The following is a 23,563-nucleotide window of genomic DNA, read 5'->3' as shown; positions in this document are numbered from 1 at the left end:
AACTTCTGATATTGCTTAAAATGTAATGGTATGTTAGGATGATTTCAAAAATTTATTTAGTATAAGAACACAGTGTGTTCATGTTGCAACAAATTATACAGTATTTTAAAGCATACATGAAATAGAAGCAGGTACAACAGTCAATCTCAAACTGACAATTTCAACGGCTGTAACCAAGTACCTTGCCAGCAACCAAGAATGTGCCCTGAGGGATGTGAAAGCAACAGGCCTAAGGATGTTTTGACAGTTTTCAGTTTGACAGTTTTACACTCTTGCTCTGATGTTGTAGATGTGGTGTATTTTGAGATGCAGATTCAGATTATTTGAAATCTATAAACATACACGTTACCTAATTCTGTCCCCTTCAAGATTCTTCAACAAGTACACCTGGTCATTGCAGGAACCTGAAGTCTTATTGGAAAAGCATACAAGTAACATCAAAAACAACAGGACCATGTGGAGACATAGTGCAGCATGTATCTCTGTATCCAGGCCAAAGACGGACTCCCAGTGAAACAGCTGAAGATATCCTGACAGCAGGATGCTGGGCTCTCTGACACTGTCCATGCCTACAGTGTCGCGAAATACTTCAATACCGGCAGGATGGACTTAGGACTTCTCATGAAGGACCACGCACTGTAATATTGTAATACTAGAGGGGAAATCATGGGTGGGAAAGGGAGTTTAGGAAAGGGAACGGGTAATCCCAGAGTCAATGGAACTGTATCATAAAACAATAATAAAAAACAAAAAAAAAAAACTTTTTTTAAAACTACTTGGACCATAGGTTGCTGCCTAGCACCCCAGTATCCCACACCAGAGTACTTAGTCTGACTTTCAGCTACTCTGCTTCTGAAACTGCTTCCTGCTATTAACACACACCACTGCAGACAGTGAGTGATGACCCATCTGCTATCCTTTTAGTGGCTGCAGGATCTGACCCTGTTTCAACCTTAAGGATACCAATTTGTCCCCTCCTCTTTTGTCAGTCTTAATAGAGGGCTGACAGTTGTCATCTGACCCCCAAGATTCCTGCTTTTATCATATGCTATTTGGAAAACTTACTTTAGCTATTCTTTTAGAGTAGGCTTAGCAGTGACATCTGAGAATGTCTTGGTTTTCACTTCATTCCTGAAGGACAATTTTTCAAGACACAGAATTCTGGATTAAAACTAGTTTCAGAATTTAAAATACGCGCGTCACATTCTTCTGAACTCCTTGGTTTCCAATGGAAAAAATCCACTTTCATTTGAACTGGTTTGACCTATACACTAAGTGTTGTTCCTCTTACACTGCCTTCAATATTTTGTATGTTTAATTTTCAGAAATTTGACTGTGATGAACCTTGGGATGAGTCGGTTTGGCTAACTGGTCTCAGGTTCATTCAGTTCTTGAGTTTCTAGGTTTATATCCAGCTATTATTTCTTTGAAAACTTTTTATCACCACACTGACACAATTCTTTGCTTTTCTGATTTAATTTCACAGGATCCTCAGCCACTGTTGCTCATTTTTTCTCTCCAGTTTCTTTTCCCTTAATGCAAATCAGACAGTTTCTGTCGTACTATCTTCAAGGTCACCTACTCTTTCCTCTGTCCCATTCATTCTGCTATTGAGTCCATTGAGCTTTGTTTATTTGCTTCTATTACATTTCTCAGTTTTAAAGTTTTCATTTGGCTTTTCTGTGTATCTCCTATTTCTTTTCTATTTCTTTTTCCATTTGTTCCATGTGTGTTCATAAATGCTCAACGAAGCATCATTTTTATGATATTAAAACATTGGGTAATGAATTCTAATATCCAGAACATTTCAGACTTCTGATCTACTGACTATCTTTTCTTATTCAAGTTGAGATCTTACTGATTCTTGCATGCTAGTGATTTTTGGTACACCTGGACATTTTGGACCCTACAGTGTTAGACTAAACATCTTATTTAAATCTTTCATTTTAACAATTCCTCTCAGACATGAATTACTCTGACAGAGGACGGTAACAGTTTATTATTCCCAAATGAAACTATTGCACAACTTCCCAAATTGGCTTTTACTGACAACTAAGGGAAGACAACCGGACTCCACAGCCTTTACGTGAATATTACTAATGACAAGACACTCATAAGGCCTAATCTTTTTTTAAAAAAACATATTTTATTGCATTTCATTTTTTTAAATTAATTACATTGCATTATGTGATACATTTTTTATGCACTGGGATTCCCCCGCCCCTCCCCACACCCTCCCCCCACAACTGATTGCTCCACCTTGTTGCATTTCCATAGTTCAAATTCAGTTGACATTCTTTCATTGGAGGTATTTACCAAGCATAAAGTCCAGCATCTTATTGTCCTGGTAAGTTCAATGGTTTCTTGGTGAGACCATCTCTGGTCTGAAGGTAGAGCTGGCAGAGTATCATCCCAATCAATTAAAAGCCCCAACATAGTATTTCCAACCATTTACAACATTGTGGCATTAATTGACATGGTATTGATTAACCAATATGTTAATAGGAAAATGCAGGTTCTCAACCACAACCTGTGACTTCCATAAGGCCTAATCTAAGTCTGTCTTTGGCCAACATAGTAACCCTTAAAAGATACTTCTAATCATGGACCGGCCAAACACCATTTGTTCCTCTGGAATTGCACTAACTTGGTTCCATGTGTATCTCGTGGGGATTTTAAAAATCAAGTTTTATCCCTTACTACCTTTCTTTCAGAGAAACCATGATGTTAGCTTGGACCTGTTTTTCTGACATAACAGGATTTGGTAGGAAAAATGTATATAGTTCTTATATCTAGGATAGCACTCAAATACCTGAAGATCAAAGATGCATTTATCAAGTTAAATGTTCCAATGTTTTTTAGATACTCTTTCTCTCCTAGGATTCTGAGGGCCTTCAGTAGCCTGATCATTCTCACATCTGAATGCATACCAATTTACAGGTATTCCAAGAACTCTGAGGCTTAAATTCCTTGTTGTTTCACCATATTAATGAAAGAATGTGTAACTCCAATTAAAGAACAGAAATACACTGACTTCATTTTAAATACTAGACAGATGTACAGTTATGAAATTACTGTCCCCATGGATGCACACACTTCGGAGTCTTGTATCTCACAGAATTGTGTATACTGAAAATGGTACTAGGTAGCAGTCTCAAGTTGCACCAGTAGGTGTCGCTCTAAATATGATACATTTAAAATTACTCAAATTTCAAATCATTTATTCAACAAATATTTACTGAGTGCCCACTACATGCCAGGCATGACTCTAGGAGCTAAGTTTACACTAGTGAACATGAAAGACAGAGTCTGTTTCCTATGTAGCGTACAATCTAGATAACAGTGAGCAAATCTCTATCCACTTTCTAAATCAAAGTCTACAAAACCTCATTCCTAACAGTTCAACTCAGATCTCTATTTTCCTAAACTAATAGATTACATACAAAACAGATCATCAAGAATAAAAAAGCAAGACAGAATCCAAGACAATGCGCTCTGTAAGAAGATTAACATATTTTGTGTATTTTTTCACCCTCTGATTTTATACATTTCTCTTCTAAACTTTAAATTCCTAAAGCCAAAATTTCAGATATTCCTCCTTATACTAGAGGGAAGCTTACTTTTAAAAAGCAACTCAAATTTTTAAAAATCTACTGACATGCATTTTTTAAAGTAGAAATTGTACTACAAATTTTAAAAGACTTTTTTTGTAAATGCAGGCTCTATGGCTCAACTGGCTAATCCTCTACCTACAAAGTGCCAGCATCCTATATGGGTGCTGGCTCATGTTCCAGCTAATCCACTTCCCATCCTGCTCCCTGCTTGTATTCTGTGAAAGCAGTAGAGGATGGCCCAGGTTCTTGGGACCATGGACCTATGTGAAAGACCATCTATGTAAAAAAGATCCTGGCTCCTGGTTGCAGATAGGCTCAGCTCCAACCACTATGGCCATATGGCGAATAAACCAGCAGACAGAAGATCTCTCTGTCTCTCCTTTCTGTAAATCTGCCTTTCTAATAAAAATAAATAAATCTTTCAAAAATAGAGATTTATGAGGCTTAGTAATTCCAAAAATAGGTATTCTCTTATCTCTAAATAATTAAATGAAACCCACTGAACATACAACACACTCCCTGGGTTAACAAAGTGAAGGCTTGCTTACACAAACCTGTTAAAACGCCAAGCTGTCACCCAGGATTTCAAGGTAACTTACTCATGCTACAGTACACCACTCACAATTCATCCAAGGAAATAAACGCAAGATCCTGGGTGGAAACTGCACATCCTGAAAACACGCTCATCTACATGGAAATCTAAGAACCTAGGAACTTGTCAATTACTGTTTTGCTTCTATCTACCCTCCAACAGAATGATCTCCAAACTAGAAGAGAAAACACAGTTAAGAGGCTATCTTAGAATGTTGAGAGCAGAGAGAGGAGAGAAGACAGAGATGGAAAGGGACATAAAATCACATGCACAATTTGGAACAAAAGCTATTATACTATAAACAAACAGGTGCTTTCAAAACAAGATGGCTAATGGTGAGAAGTGTGTCAGTTAATTTATACCTTAAGATCAAATAAACCTTTGATTCTGCATTGACTGCTTACGTGGCAGTTGAGGCAGTACTTGAGTTAGGGGCAGGCATCTGGTCTAGCAGCCGAGACACCAGTTGGGCTATCCACACCCCACGGGGGAGCCTAGGTCCAACACCTGCTCTGCTCCTGAATCGTTACGTACTCGATGTCCTGCCACCCTCAAGGGAGACCTGGACTGAGTTCACGCTGGGCCCTCAGCCTTTGACCACTACAGAGATTTGGGGAACAAGGGAACAGAATCAACCTTCCAATCAGTATCTCTCACCCATCCCACCTCCAATTTACCTTGACCTTCCCAAAAATAAAAACACAGGCTTATTGTCTAAGATTTTTAAATTACACTTGTAAACTATTAACAAGCCCAATACCGTTGTTTCTTATTCCTGACAAGTCATCAAATTTGCATGCAATAAGTGGCAGAGATTTGTTAGCTCAGTATTTGTATCACAAATTCTGGAGGGACTGCAGTTGCTTCATTGGAAAAATCCCAGCTGTTGAAATCACAAAGACCAAGGTCTGGATCCCTAAGTTAGCTGTATGCCTTCTGGGGAAGTTACTTAACCTGTTCTAACATCACTTTCCCACAAAGATAAAAAACAGATCTATGAGAAGGAAAAGTCAATCTGACACATAGTAGGTACTCAATAAAGGAGTTTCAAAGAAAGGACACTTTCTCTTTACCATAAATTACACCAATGAATGCTGAACAACTACTAACTCACGGCTTCGACCTGACCTGTGTAACAGGTGCATCTTCACCCTGCTCAACACTTCTCTAAAACCAAACCCTTTACTTGACTGAATGCCCACAAGTATGTACCCACTTCTTTCGCTCAAATATATTTTGCATGACCTTACAGGAATTGCTTAGATGAAAGCTTTTGCTGCTCTACTTTTGTTATTTTAAAGTGCAGATGCATCTGAGTCATTTTCTCCTTTTGTTTCATATCCTTAAGATCCAAAGCTTCAAAGACAGAATGTCAGCATGCAGGCGATTTATGACTAAACTCTTGAAGAGACACTGAAGAATTACCTTGTCAATCACCCCAAGGACTCTGAAGGCCTTCAGCTCCTCGGCAGGGCTCCTTAGGCTCCAAGGGGGCCTTGAACTTAGTGATCCTGGAGGCTAATGGAAGATATCAAAGATTATACATCAATCAGGGTGGTACTTGAAGGAAGACTGCCTGCTGAAGCAAATGCCAGGCCAAAGGAAACTAAATTTATCATAAATCAGAGAATGGAAAGATAAAAGGAGAAAGTTTCTGTTTGCAATGAAAAAAAATCAAAAAGAAAAAGTAAGGAAAAAGTTGCAAGTAAATAACTTGTAGCACTGAAAACAAAATTTTAAAAAGAAAAATTAATGAACTGGCATAGTTTCTATAGCAATAATTTAATTCAGGACTATATACCTGTAACAAAGCTTTTGCAACAAACATGTTCCTTGAAACAACAATCAATCACAGCCTTAGTTTACGAGAGTAGTTTAGAAGGAAGTTACTAAAAACTAGTGACAACAGCAGGGGGAGAATAACAGGTCATTCTTTCTCATCATGAAACTATGATCCTTTAACATTACTTTATAAATGTTGTTATGTGTCTTAACAGGAACCCACAGATTAAAGTTCAAGAAGCAAAATTATCAGTTAAGGCAAAATACTAAAAACTCCATCATATAATCAATAATTATTGAGGTTAAGAGATGATATACATGAATTTTTTTTCAAGTACGTAAACATCTGTAATATAGAAAACAAACTGTTAGCCCAAAACAAAAAATAAAAAAAAAATCAGTGGATCTAGAAAGAGCTATTTCAGGACAATAAAAAATTGGAAACTAATTCCAACTTGTATCTATAGACTTTAGTTTTTCCCTGCCAGTAAAATAAGCATTTAGATTAGAAAAACTCAAAGGATACATCCATCTGACATTTAGAATCAGAAAGGTCTGCTCTATAAATCCTTACATTAACACAACCATGCTGCACGGAATGAGAGGAGACCTGAAGACTCCTGGCATCAGCAGAGCACACGCTATCATGATCAGAAGTCCATGAGAACACAGAAGAAACACGCTGACTTCATAAGTACAAAAAGAAACACCCTGATTCATCAAACGTCATGATGAGAGAATTACCAATACCCTGTGCAGTTCAGTATCACCAAGACAAAAAGGTTCTTAAGAACAAACAATGTGCCTTATTCTTCTTTATATCACAGTGCTAGCATGCTACTCAAGGAATGAGGGAGAGAAGAAATGAGGAGGAAAGAGGAAACTTAGCTGAAAAAAGTTACATGTCATTTGTAACTTGGAAAACTACCACCTGTGAAATTTTCTAAAGGCAGCAATTCTGATTTGTTTTCAATGTTTTGGATGTTTGCTTTGTGGTGGTGGTGGTGGTGGTATTTTTTAGCTTAGCACATCAATCCTAATTACAGTATTCAAGAATGGCAGTGTTTAAAAAAAAAAGACTTTTTGTACAATTTGAGAAAGTTGTTGAGAGTAGAAAGTAGATCGGATAATAACCTTCAAAACCAACTAAATGTATGCCTCTTGGACAGGCTTCATAAACTACTACTGAATATCTCACTCCATGACTTACATCTTCACCTCCCTAACAGCTTAAAATCTAAGAGGAACTTCTAAGGCTATAAGATCATTCAATGAGGTACTTTCATGTTACACATGTAAGCAGATATACACAAAAATAATTGCCTCCATTTTAATCCATGTTGTATTGGTACCTCACCCTCCTCTATATGATTGCTAAAAGAAGTTATTACTAAAAGCCCTGCTTTACAGATAAATAAAGGGTGACTCAGAATGGTAAAAACGTCTGCAGGCCGTCAGAGAGAAAAAGAGTGGAAGATCCTAGAGCTCACCTCCTTACCTTAGTTACCAGCTGCAGGCTAGGACACAACTCTGCAATAATTAAAACTAAGTCACTCTTTTCATTGGGTTATTTCTCATACCAGATTTTGTCATCTAGATCCTGGAGGATGATGTTATCATATACAGTAACTAAAAAGAAGTAAAGCGTCACAGACATGCACACCCCCCAGCTGCAAGACATTCACAACCCATCCAAGGAGATAAGACAAACACACAAAAAAGTCTAACAACTAAATAAATTCTCCCAAAAAGTCAGGACAACAGAAATAACCCATTAGTGCATGACAAATTATGGTCTCAGAAAGAAGTGGGACTAAGTGGAAACAAGGTTAGGAGAATAATATTCTATGTAGATTGGAGAGGTCCAATGAGTTAGCAACATTCAAATTGGAGAAGAGGAAAATGAAACAATTCACCCACAGCTGGGTTTTACAGGCCTTAACCCAGAAGACAAATCTAGACTATATTCTCCAGAGTCTAGACGACAGGGTTTGGTATGAAGAATAGCCTAATGAAAATGCTTAGTTAAAGCTACTCTTGCAAAAACAAAAATGGGGAAATTACAATGGGAAAAAAAAACAAAGACTAAGTGATTGATAAGTGTCTCTAAGTGTCTCTAATTCAACCACCAATGAAGTTTGGGTTCAGAGAATTGGACATAGAAACATCGTGAAATATACCATTAGTAAAAAAAAAATTTCACTTCTTATATGAAACATTTAAATTGGGTAGAATTCTACAGATCTGTTTGTTTTTTAAATGGTAAAAAGAAACATTACAGGCTAAACAGTTTTCTCTTCAGATGAGAAAACAGAATCAGCCAACTAAAAATCTAAGATGAAAAAACAGATAATAGTTAAAAGGGTACTAACTCTTATAAAACAATACAACATTGCTAGGGAAAATTCTACTGACACAGGAGAGAATAAACTTCTAGACAATACAGTTAAGATTTCCACGTACATTTATTAGCTACTAGAGCAAAATATCCTAGAGAAGCAAGTGGTTGTATTTACCTATATGTCAGGGTTGAGAAGGTAAGAACACGTGATGGCCTGACAGTTTTCCAAGACAGAGATAGCAAGTATGAGGGGTCTTGAACAAATTCATGGACATGCATATGATGTAAAAACTACACATGTATTTCAAAGGAGGGGGATCCTGGCACCAAAATAAACATCTTGTATTTCCATTTTTTCATGAACTTTTTGAGGTGTTCTGGTGGATGTCACTCAGCCGATCCAATCCACAGCACTGTTGCTGCTTCCACAGCATTCCACAACTCCTTTGAATCCGGGCATTCTTTACCACGACAGTCGGTGGGATGGAGTGAGTATGCTAGTGAAATCTCTTTACTACTCCTGCTTCATATTCTCTAAAAGGCTGGGTGAAGCTTGACTTTGTTTCTGTTTTGCACAATTCCTCTATAATTTCTGTTTAGGTTCTCCACAAACATTGTCTCTTGCTATTACTATTGGTTCTCAGTAATCATTACCTCTGTTCTTACAACCTGCTGATGAAGAACTTGAATGCACATGCCTGCACATCATTTGAGGACTTCATTAAAGTGAAGATTAAGTAAGTCTGCTTTGGGGTCTCCTAAAAGCTCAGGTAAGGCTGATGTGCCTGGCTCACCAACACATTTGAAGTAAGACTAGCTACTCCTCAAATAATCTCAGAGAGGGCCCAATATTGTAATGCGGCACACAGAGTTGCCACATGCAGTGCTGTCATCCCATATGGGTACTGGTTCGAGTTCCAGCTGTTCCACATTTCCGATCCAGTTCCCTGGTAAGGGCCTGGGAAAAGCAGGGGAAGATGGCCTGCATGTTTAGGACCCTACTACCCATGTGAGACATGAAAAGAAAGCTCCTGGCTCCTGGCTTCAGCCTGGCCTGGCCTAGCCTGGCCACTATGGCCACCTAGGGAGTGAACCAGCTGATGAAAGATCTCTCTCTCTCTCTGTCTCTCTCCATCTCACTCTGTTTCTCCCTCTCTCTGTAAGTTTGACTGTCAAATACATATTTTTTAAAAGCAAATATATATTAACATAAATAATTGGGAAATTTAGAAATTTTACATTTACCATGTAAGAATCAGTAAAGCAAAAATTTAAGCCACCATAGAAAATTTGGAGAATTCGCTGACTTAGAGTATAACAAAAGGAAATAAAAAAGTAATAATTTTTAAACAAAAAAAACTTTCATTCTCTCATCAGTCAGGCTTGAAAGAAATGTTAACACACTGATTCAAGAAAGAAATATTATCCACTCAGCACAGAATTTGAGCAGAGTATACCTCAATAATCATTCAGACCAGACCTCTCACTGCAATGGCTGAAAGGCAGACCCAAAGACAGTTCAATGGGATTGGAAAAGTCTAATAAGTTGGCAACATTCAAACTGGAAAAAGAGAAAAATAAAGCAACTCACTTATGGCTGGCTTTTACAAACCTTAAATACCCAGAAGAAAAGAAAAGAAAAGAAATAAAAAATTCACCAAGATATCCACATACCTCTGGATCCACATACCACTATTTAAATTATAGTTCAGGAAATTAACCAGAGGATTCCAAAGTGGCTAAAGAGGGATTAAACTTGTGAAGACAGTTTGGCGATTCCTCAAAGATCTGAAACAAGATCTACCATATGATCCAGCCATAACATGTCTGGGAATTTACCCTTACAAAATGAACTCAGCATACAAGGGAGTTATTTGTACACCCATGTTTATCATTGTGCAGTTCACAGCTAAGATATGGGCTCAGCCCAGAAGTCCACCAACAGTTGACTGGATAAGGAAAATGTGACGGGGCTGGCAACACGGCATAACTCCTGCCGGCAGCATCAGCATCCCATGGAGGAGCTAATTCAAGTTCTGGCTGCTCCACTTACGACCAAAACTCCCTACTAACGTTCCTGGGGTGACAGCAGAGGACAGCAGAGGACAGCAGAGACAGCAGTTCTTGGGCCCCCGCATACACATCGACAAACACCATGGATTACTGCTCAGCCATAAAAAGAATGAAATGCTGTCTTTGGCAACAAAATGGATGTTAATGGAAACCACTGTGCATAGTAAATTATGCCAGTTCCAAAATGACATATGTCATATGTTCCCTGATCTGTGGTAACTAATACAAAGAATACAAAAAAAAAAATGCAATCTATATGAGCAAGATTGACACCTTGGGATTTGATGACTATTTACAGCCTTTTGTCTACACTCTTGAGAAATAGTAGGGCTTTGTTTTTGTTTTTTTTTTTTTTTTGCTTTTTATTTTTCTCCTATTTGCTATGTGTTGAAATCCTTAAGAGTGGTAAGCCCGTAATTCCAAAATGAAATGAAAGTATACTATTGTAAAAATTAGGAAAAAAAAAAAGAAGAAGAAAAGAGAAGGGTGGGTGGGGAAAACAGGCAGGAAAGCCATACAAAATCTGTACTGTGAAAGTTTTTACTTTATATAAGTAAGTTACAAAAAGAAATTAAAATGTAAGTAAATTGGTAGACATAGGTAGTAGAAAAGTTGTTTTCTAAGGCTTGGAGGAAATGATGAGGAACTGCCAATGGGTGTTCAGGATTTCTTTTTTAGGTAATGAATATATTCTAATATTAATTATGAAGAATACACCAAAAAAGTTTTATTGTGAGCTGCTAAAGAATTGGATAGTTTATGAATTATGTGTCAAAAAACTGTATTTTTCTAAAAAGTGCCATGTCCCTTTTATGAAACCAAAATAAACTTAAAACCATCACCAAAAGAAAATGAAAGAAAAAAATCAAGCATACTTGTAACAAATAAGAATGTGGCTTAAAAGAATAATATATACAAACGAAAATGGAAAAAAAAATGCTTGCCATAAAACAAAACATCTCATCTTGGGTTTTCTGCCTAAGAAAAGAACCCTACAGATCAAATTGGAACTAGTAGAAACCCCCTTTCAACTTTTCTGATATAACTTCCCATTATCCAACCTGGTCCTCATCAGTCTCACTAACTTGTTTCATACATATTGGTGTTTAATTAAGCAAAGGGTCTGTAAGCACAGCGATAGTCACTTTGTTGACCCCAAGGTATACCTAGTTTGATGCTACATAAAAAGTCTTAGCAGATGCTTAATGAATTAATCCATAACCTAATGTAATCAGCTACCCTATATTAGCTTTCTTTAGCCTTATTTTCATTAGAAGCTATGCTTAAAGACAGACTCCGCTGATATACTTCATGATTTTATTCTTAGAAAAAAAAACTACACAGGAGGCTTCATTTATTTGCCCGTGGCATATGATAACACAGATGCAGAAATAGAGGGATGGGAATGAGCAAGAATAGGCAGAACATTTCAAATGAACATTAACAGAATGAGCAGAACACTCGTGATTCTGAAACACTAAATACACAGGAACAAGCAGAGTTTAGGACACTAAATTCACAGAGGTTCACGTCACTTAACACTCAACAGGACTGCACACAGGGAGGGTGACCAACCCCATGGAAGACAGGAATTGATTTGAAACCAATATTTAGGTAGACATACAACTGGGCAAGTATTGTGGTACAGTGAGTTAAGCTACAATCTGTGACATCAGCCTCCCATAGAAGTGGTCTGCTTGACTCCCATTTGACCCACTATCAATCTACCATTAACGCCCTGCTAATGAGCCTAGGAAAGCAGCAGCAGATCGGGTCCCAACACCCATGTGGGAGACCAAAGTGCAGTTCCAGCCTTCTGGCTTCAGCCTGGCCTAGCACTGTCAGTTGTGGTCATTCGGGAAATAAACCAGTGGATGGGAGATCAATCAATTAATCACTCCCTCGCATTCTCTTTCTCTTTGATTCTGCCCTATAATAAAGAAATAAATCTTTTTCTAAAAAATTGAATAGTGAAGTTGAAGAATATAGCCTTATAATTAAAACAACAATAATAAAGGAAATGATTAGCAAAGAGGATATAGAACAGAAGGATCTCAATAATTCAAAGTCTGAAAAGGGACTTGGCCTAATAGTTAAAATAATCATGTCCTGGGTCAGAGTGTCCTGGGTTCGTTCTAAGCCCTGGCTTCTGACTGCAGCTTCATACCAAAGGCAGACCCAGGGAGGCAACAGGTGATGGTTTAAATAGTTAGGTCCATGCCAGCCATGTTCCCTAACTCTGCCCAGCTCAGCCTGGGACCATGACGGAATTTAGAATGAACCAGTGGATGACACTATCTCTGTGCCGCGACAAAATAAATAAATTCTCTGAATACATATCTTACATTAATAAGTACAGTATTTCTAACTACAAAGTTCTATTCATTTTCATTTTATTTGAAAAGCAGACAAAGACAGAGAAATAAAGACCCATCATTCCCTGGTTCAATCCCCAAATGCCCACAACAACCAAAGGTGGGCCAGGTCAAAGGCAGGAAGGAGCCCAGAACTCAACACAGGTCTCCCACATGGGTGGCAGGGACGCAAGTACATAAGTAACCACTTGCTCCCCCTCTGGGCAAGCACTGGCAGGAAGGTGAGCTGGAGGCAGAGCAGCCAGAATTTGAACCAGGTACTCTGATATGGGATGCAGGTGTTCCCAGTGGCAACTTCTACTATACCAACTACAGGATTTCTAAAAGTACACAAAATTTTAAAATTTTGCTCAGAAAAACTGGCAACAAAAAGTTTGACTGGTCCCATGAATCAAGCTTAAAAACTACCTTTCCAAACTAAAAGACTGTGACTAAGAATTTTCAAAAAAGTATAAATACATTAAAGACACATGGGGCAAAAGCATATGAAGTAATATATAAAGGGAGGTAACAGGTCAGACTCGAACTAATCCACCCAGTCTGGTTTTTGCACCAGGTGTTTTCACTAAGCAGTTTATTTTTTTTAAGGATCTATTTTATTTTATTGGACATTCAGATATACAGAGAGGAGGAGAGACAGAGAGGAAGATCTTCCATCTTTTGATTCACTCCCTAAGCAGATTAAACAGCCGAAGCTAAGCCAATCTGAAGCCAGGAGCCTCTTCCGGGTCTCCCACGTGCAGCTGCAGGGTCCCAAGGCTTTGGGCCATCCTCAACTGCTTTCCCAGGCCACAAGCAGGTTGCTGGATGGGAAGCAGAGTCACCAGGACAAGAACCGGTGGCCATATGGGATCTCAGCGCATGCAAGGTGAGGACTTTAGCCACTAGGCTACCACGCCATACCCTAAGCAGGTTTTTGATATATGCATTTCCCCTTCATAGGAAGATTTTTTTAAACTTTATTTAATACTAATAACTATCCAGCCAGGAATTACTATTACTGTCATTATTCAGCCATAGAAACAGAAGCTAAGAAGCACAAGTATATCTCTCAGTCTTCCACAGTATCAAGTAACTGATTAGGATATTAACAAGCCAGTAAGAAAAGACACTCTCAGATGAAGATAAACTACTTTTTTTCCTGTTATCAGAAGCTACAATTCATAAATTACAACAGAAAAACCAAGCTAAAAATAAAACATAATGGCTTCTTCTAGAAATTTGCCAGAATTTAGATAAATATGTCATTCAAACAGTAACAACCATGATGTTTCTAAGGTTATAAGCATTTGTCTGACTTTTAGCCATGTCTAGGGGTAGTTCCAAGCAACCTGAATGTTCCTGCTAGGAGTACGTCTTTATGATTTCAACAGACCTAGAGCAGAGAAATCTTTTATAAGTGATAACTGTTAGCATAAATCAATGACAGAATAGGAATCGTATAGAAAATTCCTAATTTAAGAAGTGACAAGATGGTCAGGTAGCACAGCACGTATCATTACATGTGGGGAGACTGAGAGCATCGTGAGGAGCTAGGAGCCAAGAATAGGTGAAAGTAAATGTCATTTTAATTCACTTTCACTGGTTTGCTCTTACGCTTTTCTTTGCAATAACTTTTAATAAAATTACTGATGCAACTCCCAAGGCCTAAGTCCTCAAACATTCTAACTGGAAATGAAGCTAAGAAACAAGGCAGCAAAAAGCAGCGGCAGAAACGGAAAACCGAACAGGAGACACACCTGAGAGAGCTCATCCAGCTGAGGCTTCCGGGAGAGGCTGGAGACGCTTTCTGCGCGCATGAGATACTCCGCTGTTCTTCTCTTCACGGCTTCCCGGCGCGTGGGGCTTGACTCACCTGGAAGCAGAAAACCAAAGGACACGAGTTGTGAAAAAGTAACCTTTCATCCAACCTGAAGATTATCATCCTGTCGCTCAACTCATCGTTTTCTGTTTTTGTTTTTGTTTTTTAACTTCTGACTAAGAAGAGGAGATACTCAAAATTGTACCAGACATCAAAGTTATTCATATGAATAAGGTGTGAAAACTACTCCATGAATTGTATTTATCCAAACTGTGATGCTCTCTATGTTGAGAATTTGACATATTTTCTTTTAGGAGGAGTCAAATACATAAGAATTGTAGCGCATAAAGCTCTATCCCGAATCCAGACAGTGCCAGATGCCCAGCTCCGCAGGACCAATTGTAATACATGTTCAGTAAGAGTGCTGCCTCCAAACTGAAGAATGCAGTGTAACTCTGAATTCACTCTCAATGATTTTTGCATTTGTCAATGTTTTTCTATATTAGCAACAATCTCAACACTGAAAACAAAAAATGACTCAAATCCCTATCATTTAAAGTTATATGGCAATGAACAAGCTCTTTTCCCTCCCTGGATCTCAATCTCCCTAAATAAAATAGACTCCAAGTAGACTCAAAAGGCTCTCCAGGCTTCAAAATGAAATACTGGGCTCTCTCTTCTCCAGAATGGGACAGTTTTATTCTTTTTTATCAACTTTACAGAGACACGGCATCTCATCTCAAGAAAATATTCCACAGTAAGAGTCACAAAAATCTGAAAAGCAATATTCTAAATGAACCACTAAGATTTCTTTCATCAATACTACACAGTGATATGTTCTGATATTCACTTTTATGAAAGTACTACACTGTGCTATTGTTACCATTGAGTCTATGCCTTTCCTGAATGAAGTTAATCAGAAAGAAGTATGCAGTGAAGAATATCCTGGCTGGCATTCCAGAAATGATGGCTAATTTTGTGAGTTCCAACTCGGCCTCTCACTAGTCACATGACATGGAATAGGTCATCCCAGCTCTCTGAACTGCTTTCCCATTCGCTGAGATGCAAAGAAATCCCTCTAAAGATTACAGCAATTAATGGAGATGAGCATACATAATAATGACAAAGAACCAATCATATAAGAAGCATTAAATTACATAATTTTTCAACTTTGTTTTTTCTCTCAATACCGAATCGTACTAAACAATGTTTCCTGGTTTGTTGAACCAAGTAAAGCCACATTTGGTAAAGCAGTACTTTTCTCAAAAGACTATTCACAGGAAATTTCTTCCTTCTCATGCTTCCGCCTGCAACAGCTTGGTCTCCTGCTTCTAGAAAAAGGTTCCTTTATCCTCTTCCAGTGCTTTCTTGCAGCTAACCATTTAGTCCAAATGAATGCTGCTGTTCGGATCTTGGTCTCCCTGATCGCCAAGAACTAGTTACTAACAAGGAGCCTCCCATTAGGTCCTGAGCCAATCACAGCACCCGAGCATCCTGGCCCAGGGCCGGAGAAGCAGGGACAGCACAACACAGTCTGGATCTTCTCTGTCATGTAGTCAACAGTGTGGGCTTAAGCAGGAACACAGGCGCAAAGGCACACACCTACACATGCATATCTAGTGTTACCGGGGTCCCTGATGTCAAGTGAACTTACATTCCTGCTCCTCTCTGTCGAAGGCAGTCCAAACAAGGGTTCCGATGCACACAGACTACAGGATGCATATAGGCCTGCAAGGAAAACTGCAGCAAAGACCTTTCACAGTTTCTACGCTAACTTCCCCCTTCTCGGCTTCACTAGGAATTCATAGTTATCACCTGCCTTGGTAGGGGAACAGAATCTCTCTTACCTTTTAATTATTAGACAAGCACCAATTTTTACTGCCCAACTCCTCAAATAATATCAATTAAAATGTCAGAGTTCTATGTATGTTCTTGAAGTCTTAAAAGTTCTTCAAGTCTACTTACTCTCTCAACCTGTTTTTAGAGGTTATCTTCGCCAGCTAGAAAACGGGCATAACTTAGATATATTAGAGTACACCTACATAACTGTAACATACCTTAGATGACAGAAAGTGTTACAAATACAAGAACTACTCACTCTTTCTACAATGGTGAGTCCCTTGGTTTCGGGTTTACTGTTTTGGGATTCCTTTATTCCTTTATCATTGGCTCTTCTCATTTCAGATTATGTCTTTCAAGCCCTGATGTGAACCTCCCTTTAAATTTTTTATTCACCTTCAGTTCAATCCTAACTAGAAACTGTGTCATTTCAGTTTTTTAATTTGGGGTTTAAGCAGTAAAAAAAAAAAAAAAAAATTCAAAGTTTGCTTTGTTCAAAACAAATTCAACCTCCTTCACAAAACAATATGAGAACCAAAAATGCCATGAATATGGCACACTTTGTTAGAGTAAGACTTGTAATCTTTGTCACCAAATCCCTGTTTTGTAAACATGCATGTGTATGTGTGTCTTTTCTCCTGCTTGCTAGGTAATCACCATAGTAACAAGAGAAACAAGAACCAGAAGGCAGCAGTTGATAGGGACTCCTGCTGCTGATGGCGGTTCCGCTTCCATGGAAACTACAACCAAGTGATGGGAAGACTGGAAGCTTGTTAGAAATGCAACCCTATATATGGGTACTATGATTGTCCTCTCATCAGTACACTGAAATGAGGTCACAACAAGAGCTGATGACCAGCAGCTGCCTAGAATGAAAAACGTATCTTGCAAACTCCTGCTGTGGGGGCATGTTTAAATGTGTGAGTGCCAGAAAGAAGAGTCTAAGATGTTCAGAACAATCCTAACTGGTTCAATAAACTGATAAATCAACATTAAATAGACTCCGATTCTTACATGATCCATTCATTCTAATCTCTTTGGTTTCTTGCTGCTTGTTATTCATTTTTATATACACAGACACAGAGGGTGGGAGGAAAAAAAGAGGGTGCTGAAACACCCAATAATGACTAACATTCAAAGGAAGCTGGTATCTAGAATTCAACCTCAATTCCCACAGTAGGTCAAGTACCTATTGTTTCTTTAATAACATGGCCAGCCACTTGTATCCTTTTCAAACTGGGTGCATAGTTCACATTCTACCTGAAGATAAAATAATACATTAAGTAAGTTTCTGTACTTTTCTGCTAACCCTTCAGATGCAGCAAGAATTCATCTGGGCTTTGGTACTAAAAAGAGAATTATCTGCTCCTCTTATTTAATAGCTTTGTAACAAAAAGTTCTAGTGTATCATAAAAGATGTCTTGGGTAGATCATGACAACATGCATTTCTTTATCTTCTTGTCAACTTCTAATCAGGAGAGGATGACTACATAGAATGTGATCCACGCAATAGTAGGGACTAACTGACTAGACTAGGAGAAACCCCCAGGTGGTTGGTGGTAACACAGACCCTGAACTAATTACCTTGCATTTCTCACTTTCTTTCACTAAGGCAATTTTATAGAAGGCCTATGCTGGGAGCCTCGCAGTTGAGGCAAACAGCATAAAGCTGTAAGGAGTATGGCTCCCCTGGTAGCAAGGCCCTGCAGAAAGTCTCTCTAATCACCTGATTGCTGCCTCATCCCACTGTATGGACACAATCACCTCTTTGATATTTCTTGGAATTTTCTTGAGGGTGTTATTGTTTGTCTACATGTGTGGAATGGTTTCTGTAACTGGTATAATACCTGAAACTGATTTTATCAACCATGTTATGGTAAAAGGGTCTTTAGCAACTTAAGACAATCAAACACAGGTAAAAGCATATAATAGTACAATTGAGCCCACATTGTTCCCAAAAATCTTATTTTGTGCCCACCTTTGTCCTGGAACACACCCTAAGATGCGTAATGTTCTTCTTAAGAAACGGCTTGATAATATCTTAGACACAAATGGCAACTATGGAGGTACAAGGTTTATTTACTGGGCAGCCTGGAACTGCTACAATACATGGAATGACACAGTCATTGGGCTTCCCACCATGTAAAGCAGAAAATACATGGGGCACTTTCTAATAGGGAGATAAGTGTTGTGAGTCCCTAGGAGAAAATGGTTTGAAACTTCTACCTTATAATGGCACTTAAAAGAAGTTTCTTGCAAAGGCCCTCTGTCCATAGAAAGACTGTACCACACTGATCCTTCCCACTGCCCTTTAACAAAATAGCAAAAATACTATCAGAAAACAATTGGATCAATACTAGGGAAGCTGATGGTAGTAACTGTATGATTGTAAGATTTAGTAAGAATCCATGACACATGCCTTAATAAATCCCTTTCATTTATAAGCTTTCTTCTTAATTTTGTATTCTTGATTTTTTAAGTAATATTAGCTTAAGTTTAGTCAAAACTGATTTTGGATATAAGCAAACCACCTATCACTATGTAACTGCATGTGCTACCAACCATGGAGTTCCTGATCTAGCCTGGTGACTGCAGGTCTGAATGAGTAATGGCTTGCTGAGAACATTTTCTTTGAAGTAGAATTATTATAATCTTTTTATAAATTATCATTGTAATCATTCTTTAAGGCATGAAATAAAAATGAAACAATTGAGGCCTGGCACAGTAGCCTAGTGGCTAAAGTCCTCACCTTGCTTGTGCACGGATCCCGTATGGGCACTGGTTCCTGTCCCAGCCACCCCATTTCCCATCCAGCTCCCTGCTTGTTGCCTAGGAATGCAGCCAAGGACAGCCCAAGACCTTGGGATTCTGTACCCACTTGGGAGACCCAGAAGAAACTCCTGGCTGCTGGCTGCTGGCTGCTGGCTCCTGGCTTCAGATTGGCTCAGCTCTGGCCTTTACAGCCACTTGAGGAGTGGATCAGCGGACGGAGGATCTTCCTCTCTGTCTTGCCTCCTCTCTGTATATCTGACTTTCCAATAAAAATAAAATAAATAAAAAAAAAAAGAAGGGGTGAACCTGGTACATGCAAGGTGAGGACTTTAGCTGCTAGGTTTTCATGCCGGGCCCCACCTCTTCTTTTTTTATAACATAAAATTAAAGCTCAAGGATGCAAAATATCTGTCTCAGTTATACAGTCAACATAACAGCCAAAACCTAAGTCATGTCTTAGAGTGCTTGCCATGCTACAAAGCTAACTGGAACTTTAACTCTTCTACTGTTTCTGAGTAGAATAAGAAAAATACAGAGAACAGGACCAGCATAGGTGAACATGGGAACAAAGATGGGGGGAAAAAAACAACAGCAAATTTTGATAAAGTTGATAAAGGTAGACACCAGAGAGTAGACATCAGAAGAAAGGAGAGAGAAATAGGGAGACAATAATCTGGTGTAAGAAAGCAGAGCTACAGAAAGGTCTGTTTCACACTATGTAAAATAGGCCTATCTGAGAAAAATTGGTCTCAAGTATTTTTGGTAATCAAACATTGATGTTTGTAGGAGGAAAGGCCTTTTCTCATTCACTCATGGGAAAAGGGGGGAAAAAAAAGACATTTGTACTCTTGGAACTAACAAGAATCCATTTCACACCATAGAATGAAAAGCAGTTCTTCCGAATCTACTATTTCACCCTTTAGTCCTGATGGAGCCTATACCTAATGCCTTCACCACTTGTTCAACAACAACAAAAGCATGTAGAGGAAGAATGGGACAATTCAGACTTCCTGACAGAAAGTTAATTACCTGTGTTTCATAAGAAATTTGAAGAGATAGTCATGATTCTGAATACTAGATTTTTAGCACATGCACAGGACATAAACCCCACAATGTCTTTCTTAATATACATTTTCTTAAAAATACACTTTTTCTTTATTTCTCTACCCAACATTCTGCAACAGACCAATGCCACTACTGTACTTCATCAGGCATGCTTGAACCATTCAGATTCATCACATTAGAAAGAACCAAATCCATCAAATTTCAGCAAACCCAGCTGTAATGAGTTTTTGTTTGTTGTTGCTTTTCTTTTTCCTTTTTTTTTTCTTTACAACTTTAGTCACATATAGAATACTCCTGTTTGAGATGTCCTTGGTAGTTAGAGTTTTTTTTTTTAAGTGCTGGCTTATTATATTTAATGGTGTTTTGTTCTTTTCAGATACAGCCTACCATTTCTGCCTTCCACTAAGTGCTCCCACAACAAAAGGCAACCTTGAGAGGTGCAGTTATTTACAATTCTACATGTGTACCACAACTCGATGCCATCTGCCTTTCCACACCTAACGTGAACTGGTCAGTCATGGAATCTGCCTCCCCTCTGTATTTTACTAGCCTCTATTAATGTTACGTCAAAGCTAGCTTTTACATGACTGTTTTAAGTCCAAAGAAGTACTAAAAAATAGTAAAATCAAAAGTCATAAGACCATCTGTGCAAGCCCAGGCATTTCCTCAATTTCGACTGCCTTCGAAGTTATTTAGTAGTGAATGTTTCTTCTATCAGTAAAACTGGACAGAAACTAGTTCATGACAACAAACATATGCCTAGAGACAACATTTTCTTAGAAACCATCATTTCTTTTGGTCCCCTAATTTATCTTCCCATGTTCCGTAATTGTAAAACATTAATTCACTTACTCCCTCCAACATAACTGTGGGCCAGATGCTGGAGCCACGGTGAAGTCATTTCCCATGTCACAGTACCTTGGTTAAGTCCCTGTTTTAAATTCTGCTTCCAATCCAGCTTTCTGCTAATGAACACCTTGCCACTTATGCGGGAGACCCACATTGAGTTCCAGGGTTTCGACTTTGGCCTGACCCTGCCCTGGCTGCTGTGGCCATTTAACGGTGAACCAGTAAATGGAAGGTGTCTCTTTAAGAGCCACTCCGCCTCTCAAGTAAAACAAACTTATATTACAAAAAATTTTAAACTGGAAACTGATACTATGATATGGGGGGTAAAACAGGTTGTTTGCAACAGCAGCATCAGATATAGGGAGTGCTGCTTCAATTCCTACCTATTTCACTTCCAATCTGGCATTCTGCTAATATGCCTGGGAAAATAGTTGAAAATGGTTCAATTACTTGGGTCCCTTCCACCCACGTGTAGACATGGATGGAGTCCTTAGCTCCTGACTTTAGGCTGGCCCAGACATGCTTGTTACAGCCATTAGAGGAGTGAACTAGTGATCAGTAGATCAATCTCTCCTTTCTGCCACCCCCCCCCCAATATTCTGTCTTTCAAATAAATATGCTTAAAAATTTTTAACTGGGGCCCGGCGGCATGGCCTAGCGGCTAAAGTCCTCGCCTTGAAAGCCCCAGGATCCCATATGGGTGCCGGTTCTAATCCCGGCAGCTCCACTTCCCATCCAGCTCCCTGCTTGGGGCCTGGGAAAGCAGTCGAGGACGGCCCCAATGCATTGGGACCCTGCACCCGCGTGGGAGACCCGGAAGAGGTTCCTGGTTCCCGGCTTCAGATTGGCGCGCACCGGCCCGTTGTGGCTCACTTGGGGAGTGAATCATCGGACGGAAGATCTTCCTCTCTGTCTCTCCTCCTCTGTGTATATCTGGCTGTAATAAAATGAATAAATCTTTAAAAAAAATTTTTTTAACTGCATAACAACATTTCCAAGCAAGTCTCTTAGTAATAATAAATTCTTCAAATAATAATATTTACCTATGTTTCCTTTATATTCTAAAGTCAAATGAATTCTAAAAGATTAAAACAGGAAGATTAAAACAACTAATTGTAGATACTGAAGAAAAAGAGATTAAAGAATAAAAACCCAGGGATTAAGATTTTGCCTTACGAGAAGGAAAAAAAATAAAGGAAAATTGGGAAATGAAACTTCATATAAATATTTTTATCTGTTATATTGGTGAATATTGAAAGTATTCTAAACCTCAAAAAGCTCTTTTGCTCATTCTTTCATTGGCTGTAACAGACATTAAGTAGCAAACATATAGAACAATCTAAGCCAACAATTGTTTTCTTAATGTCATGATATTGTTTTCACATATTTTTCTTCAAGTGATATAACATGATCAGGAGAATTACTGATTACAAGCAGTTTATTCTTTTTATTTAAGATTGATTTTTATTTTTATTGGAAAGTCAGATATACAGAGAGGAGGAGATAGAGAGGATGATCTTCCATCCATTGATTCACTCCCCAAATGACTGCAACAACCAGAGCTGTGCCAATTTAAAGACAGGAACCCAGAACCTCTTCCAGGTCTTCCACGCTGATGCAGGGTCCCAAGGGTTTGTGTCGTACTCAACTGCTTTCCCAGGCCACAAGCAGGGAGCTGGATGGGAGGCAGGGCCACCAGAAATAGATCTGGCGCCCATATGGGATCTTGGTGCATGTAAGGTGAGGACTTAAGCCACTGGGCTACCATGCTGGGCCCACAAGTAGTTTATCCTTAATCTTGTAAGGTTTACTTACTTCTCTACTTCATTCCCTACCTTAAAGTTAAACTTGCATCAGAGTTAGAATGGTAGCTATTACATATTTCTGCAGACTGCTTTAAAAGAAAATACCTATCTTCACACTTAAATTTCCGGTATAAAAGAATGTGTCCAGCAACATCCCCAGAGTATATCATATTTACAGCCAATTTTAGAGGAAAAAAGAAAAAAGTGCTGCATAGCAATTAACTTTAAGTAAGTTATAAGAGTGAATAAGTTCTGCATTCCCTTACTGCTGTCCCTGCCCTCTTCTTTAGATACCCAATGTTTACTGAGCCATCTAGCATTATCCAGACACACAGCCATCTCAATGCTATCTTAGTGTTATCACAGAACATTTTGTGTAGAAGACCTCCAATAAAATACTGCTAAAGAAATCAATGAATAAATGAATGAATTCACCCCCACCACCACTGCAAGGTCCGATTAAACAGCAGACAACCCTGAGCTATAAGAAATATATTCCCAGACAGACAGTGGATGCCTGAAACCATGGATGGTATCAAGCCTTTTGAATACATACGGCATAGTGATACTCTCACAGTCAATCATGATAGCTGAGTAACTAAGTAACTGACAGCTTGATCACACACAGTGTGGAGAATAGTGTTCCTTCACATCT

The 23,563-nt window shown here is 38.7% G+C and overlaps 1 protein-coding gene across 8 annotated transcripts in view; it reads right to left on the bottom strand.

The window, feature by feature from the left end:
- RPS6KC1 (ribosomal protein S6 kinase C1) overlaps positions 1-23,563 on the bottom strand; it is a 159,764-nt gene that overhangs the window by 52,345 nt on the left and 83,856 nt on the right. For 6 of the 8 annotated variants that reach the window (XM_058669177.1, XM_058669173.1, XM_058669171.1 and 3 more), the window contains exons 7-8: positions 14,517-14,632; positions 5,632-5,724 (exon numbers count right to left, since the gene is read on the bottom strand). In XM_058669177.1, the coding sequence (XP_058525160.1) occupies positions 5,632-5,724; positions 14,517-14,632 (209 nt within the window). The remainder of the gene's footprint in view (positions 1-5,631; positions 5,725-14,516; positions 14,633-23,563) is intronic. The other 2 variants (XM_058669174.1, XM_036495349.2) reach the window with 1 other exon arrangement.

Source organism: Ochotona princeps, chromosome 10 (assembly GCF_030435755.1).
Source record: "Ochotona princeps isolate mOchPri1 chromosome 10, mOchPri1.hap1, whole genome shotgun sequence".
Lineage (NCBI taxonomy): Eukaryota > Metazoa > Chordata > Mammalia > Lagomorpha > Ochotonidae > Ochotona > Ochotona princeps.
This window is presented reverse-complemented; position numbering and strand designations above follow the sequence as displayed.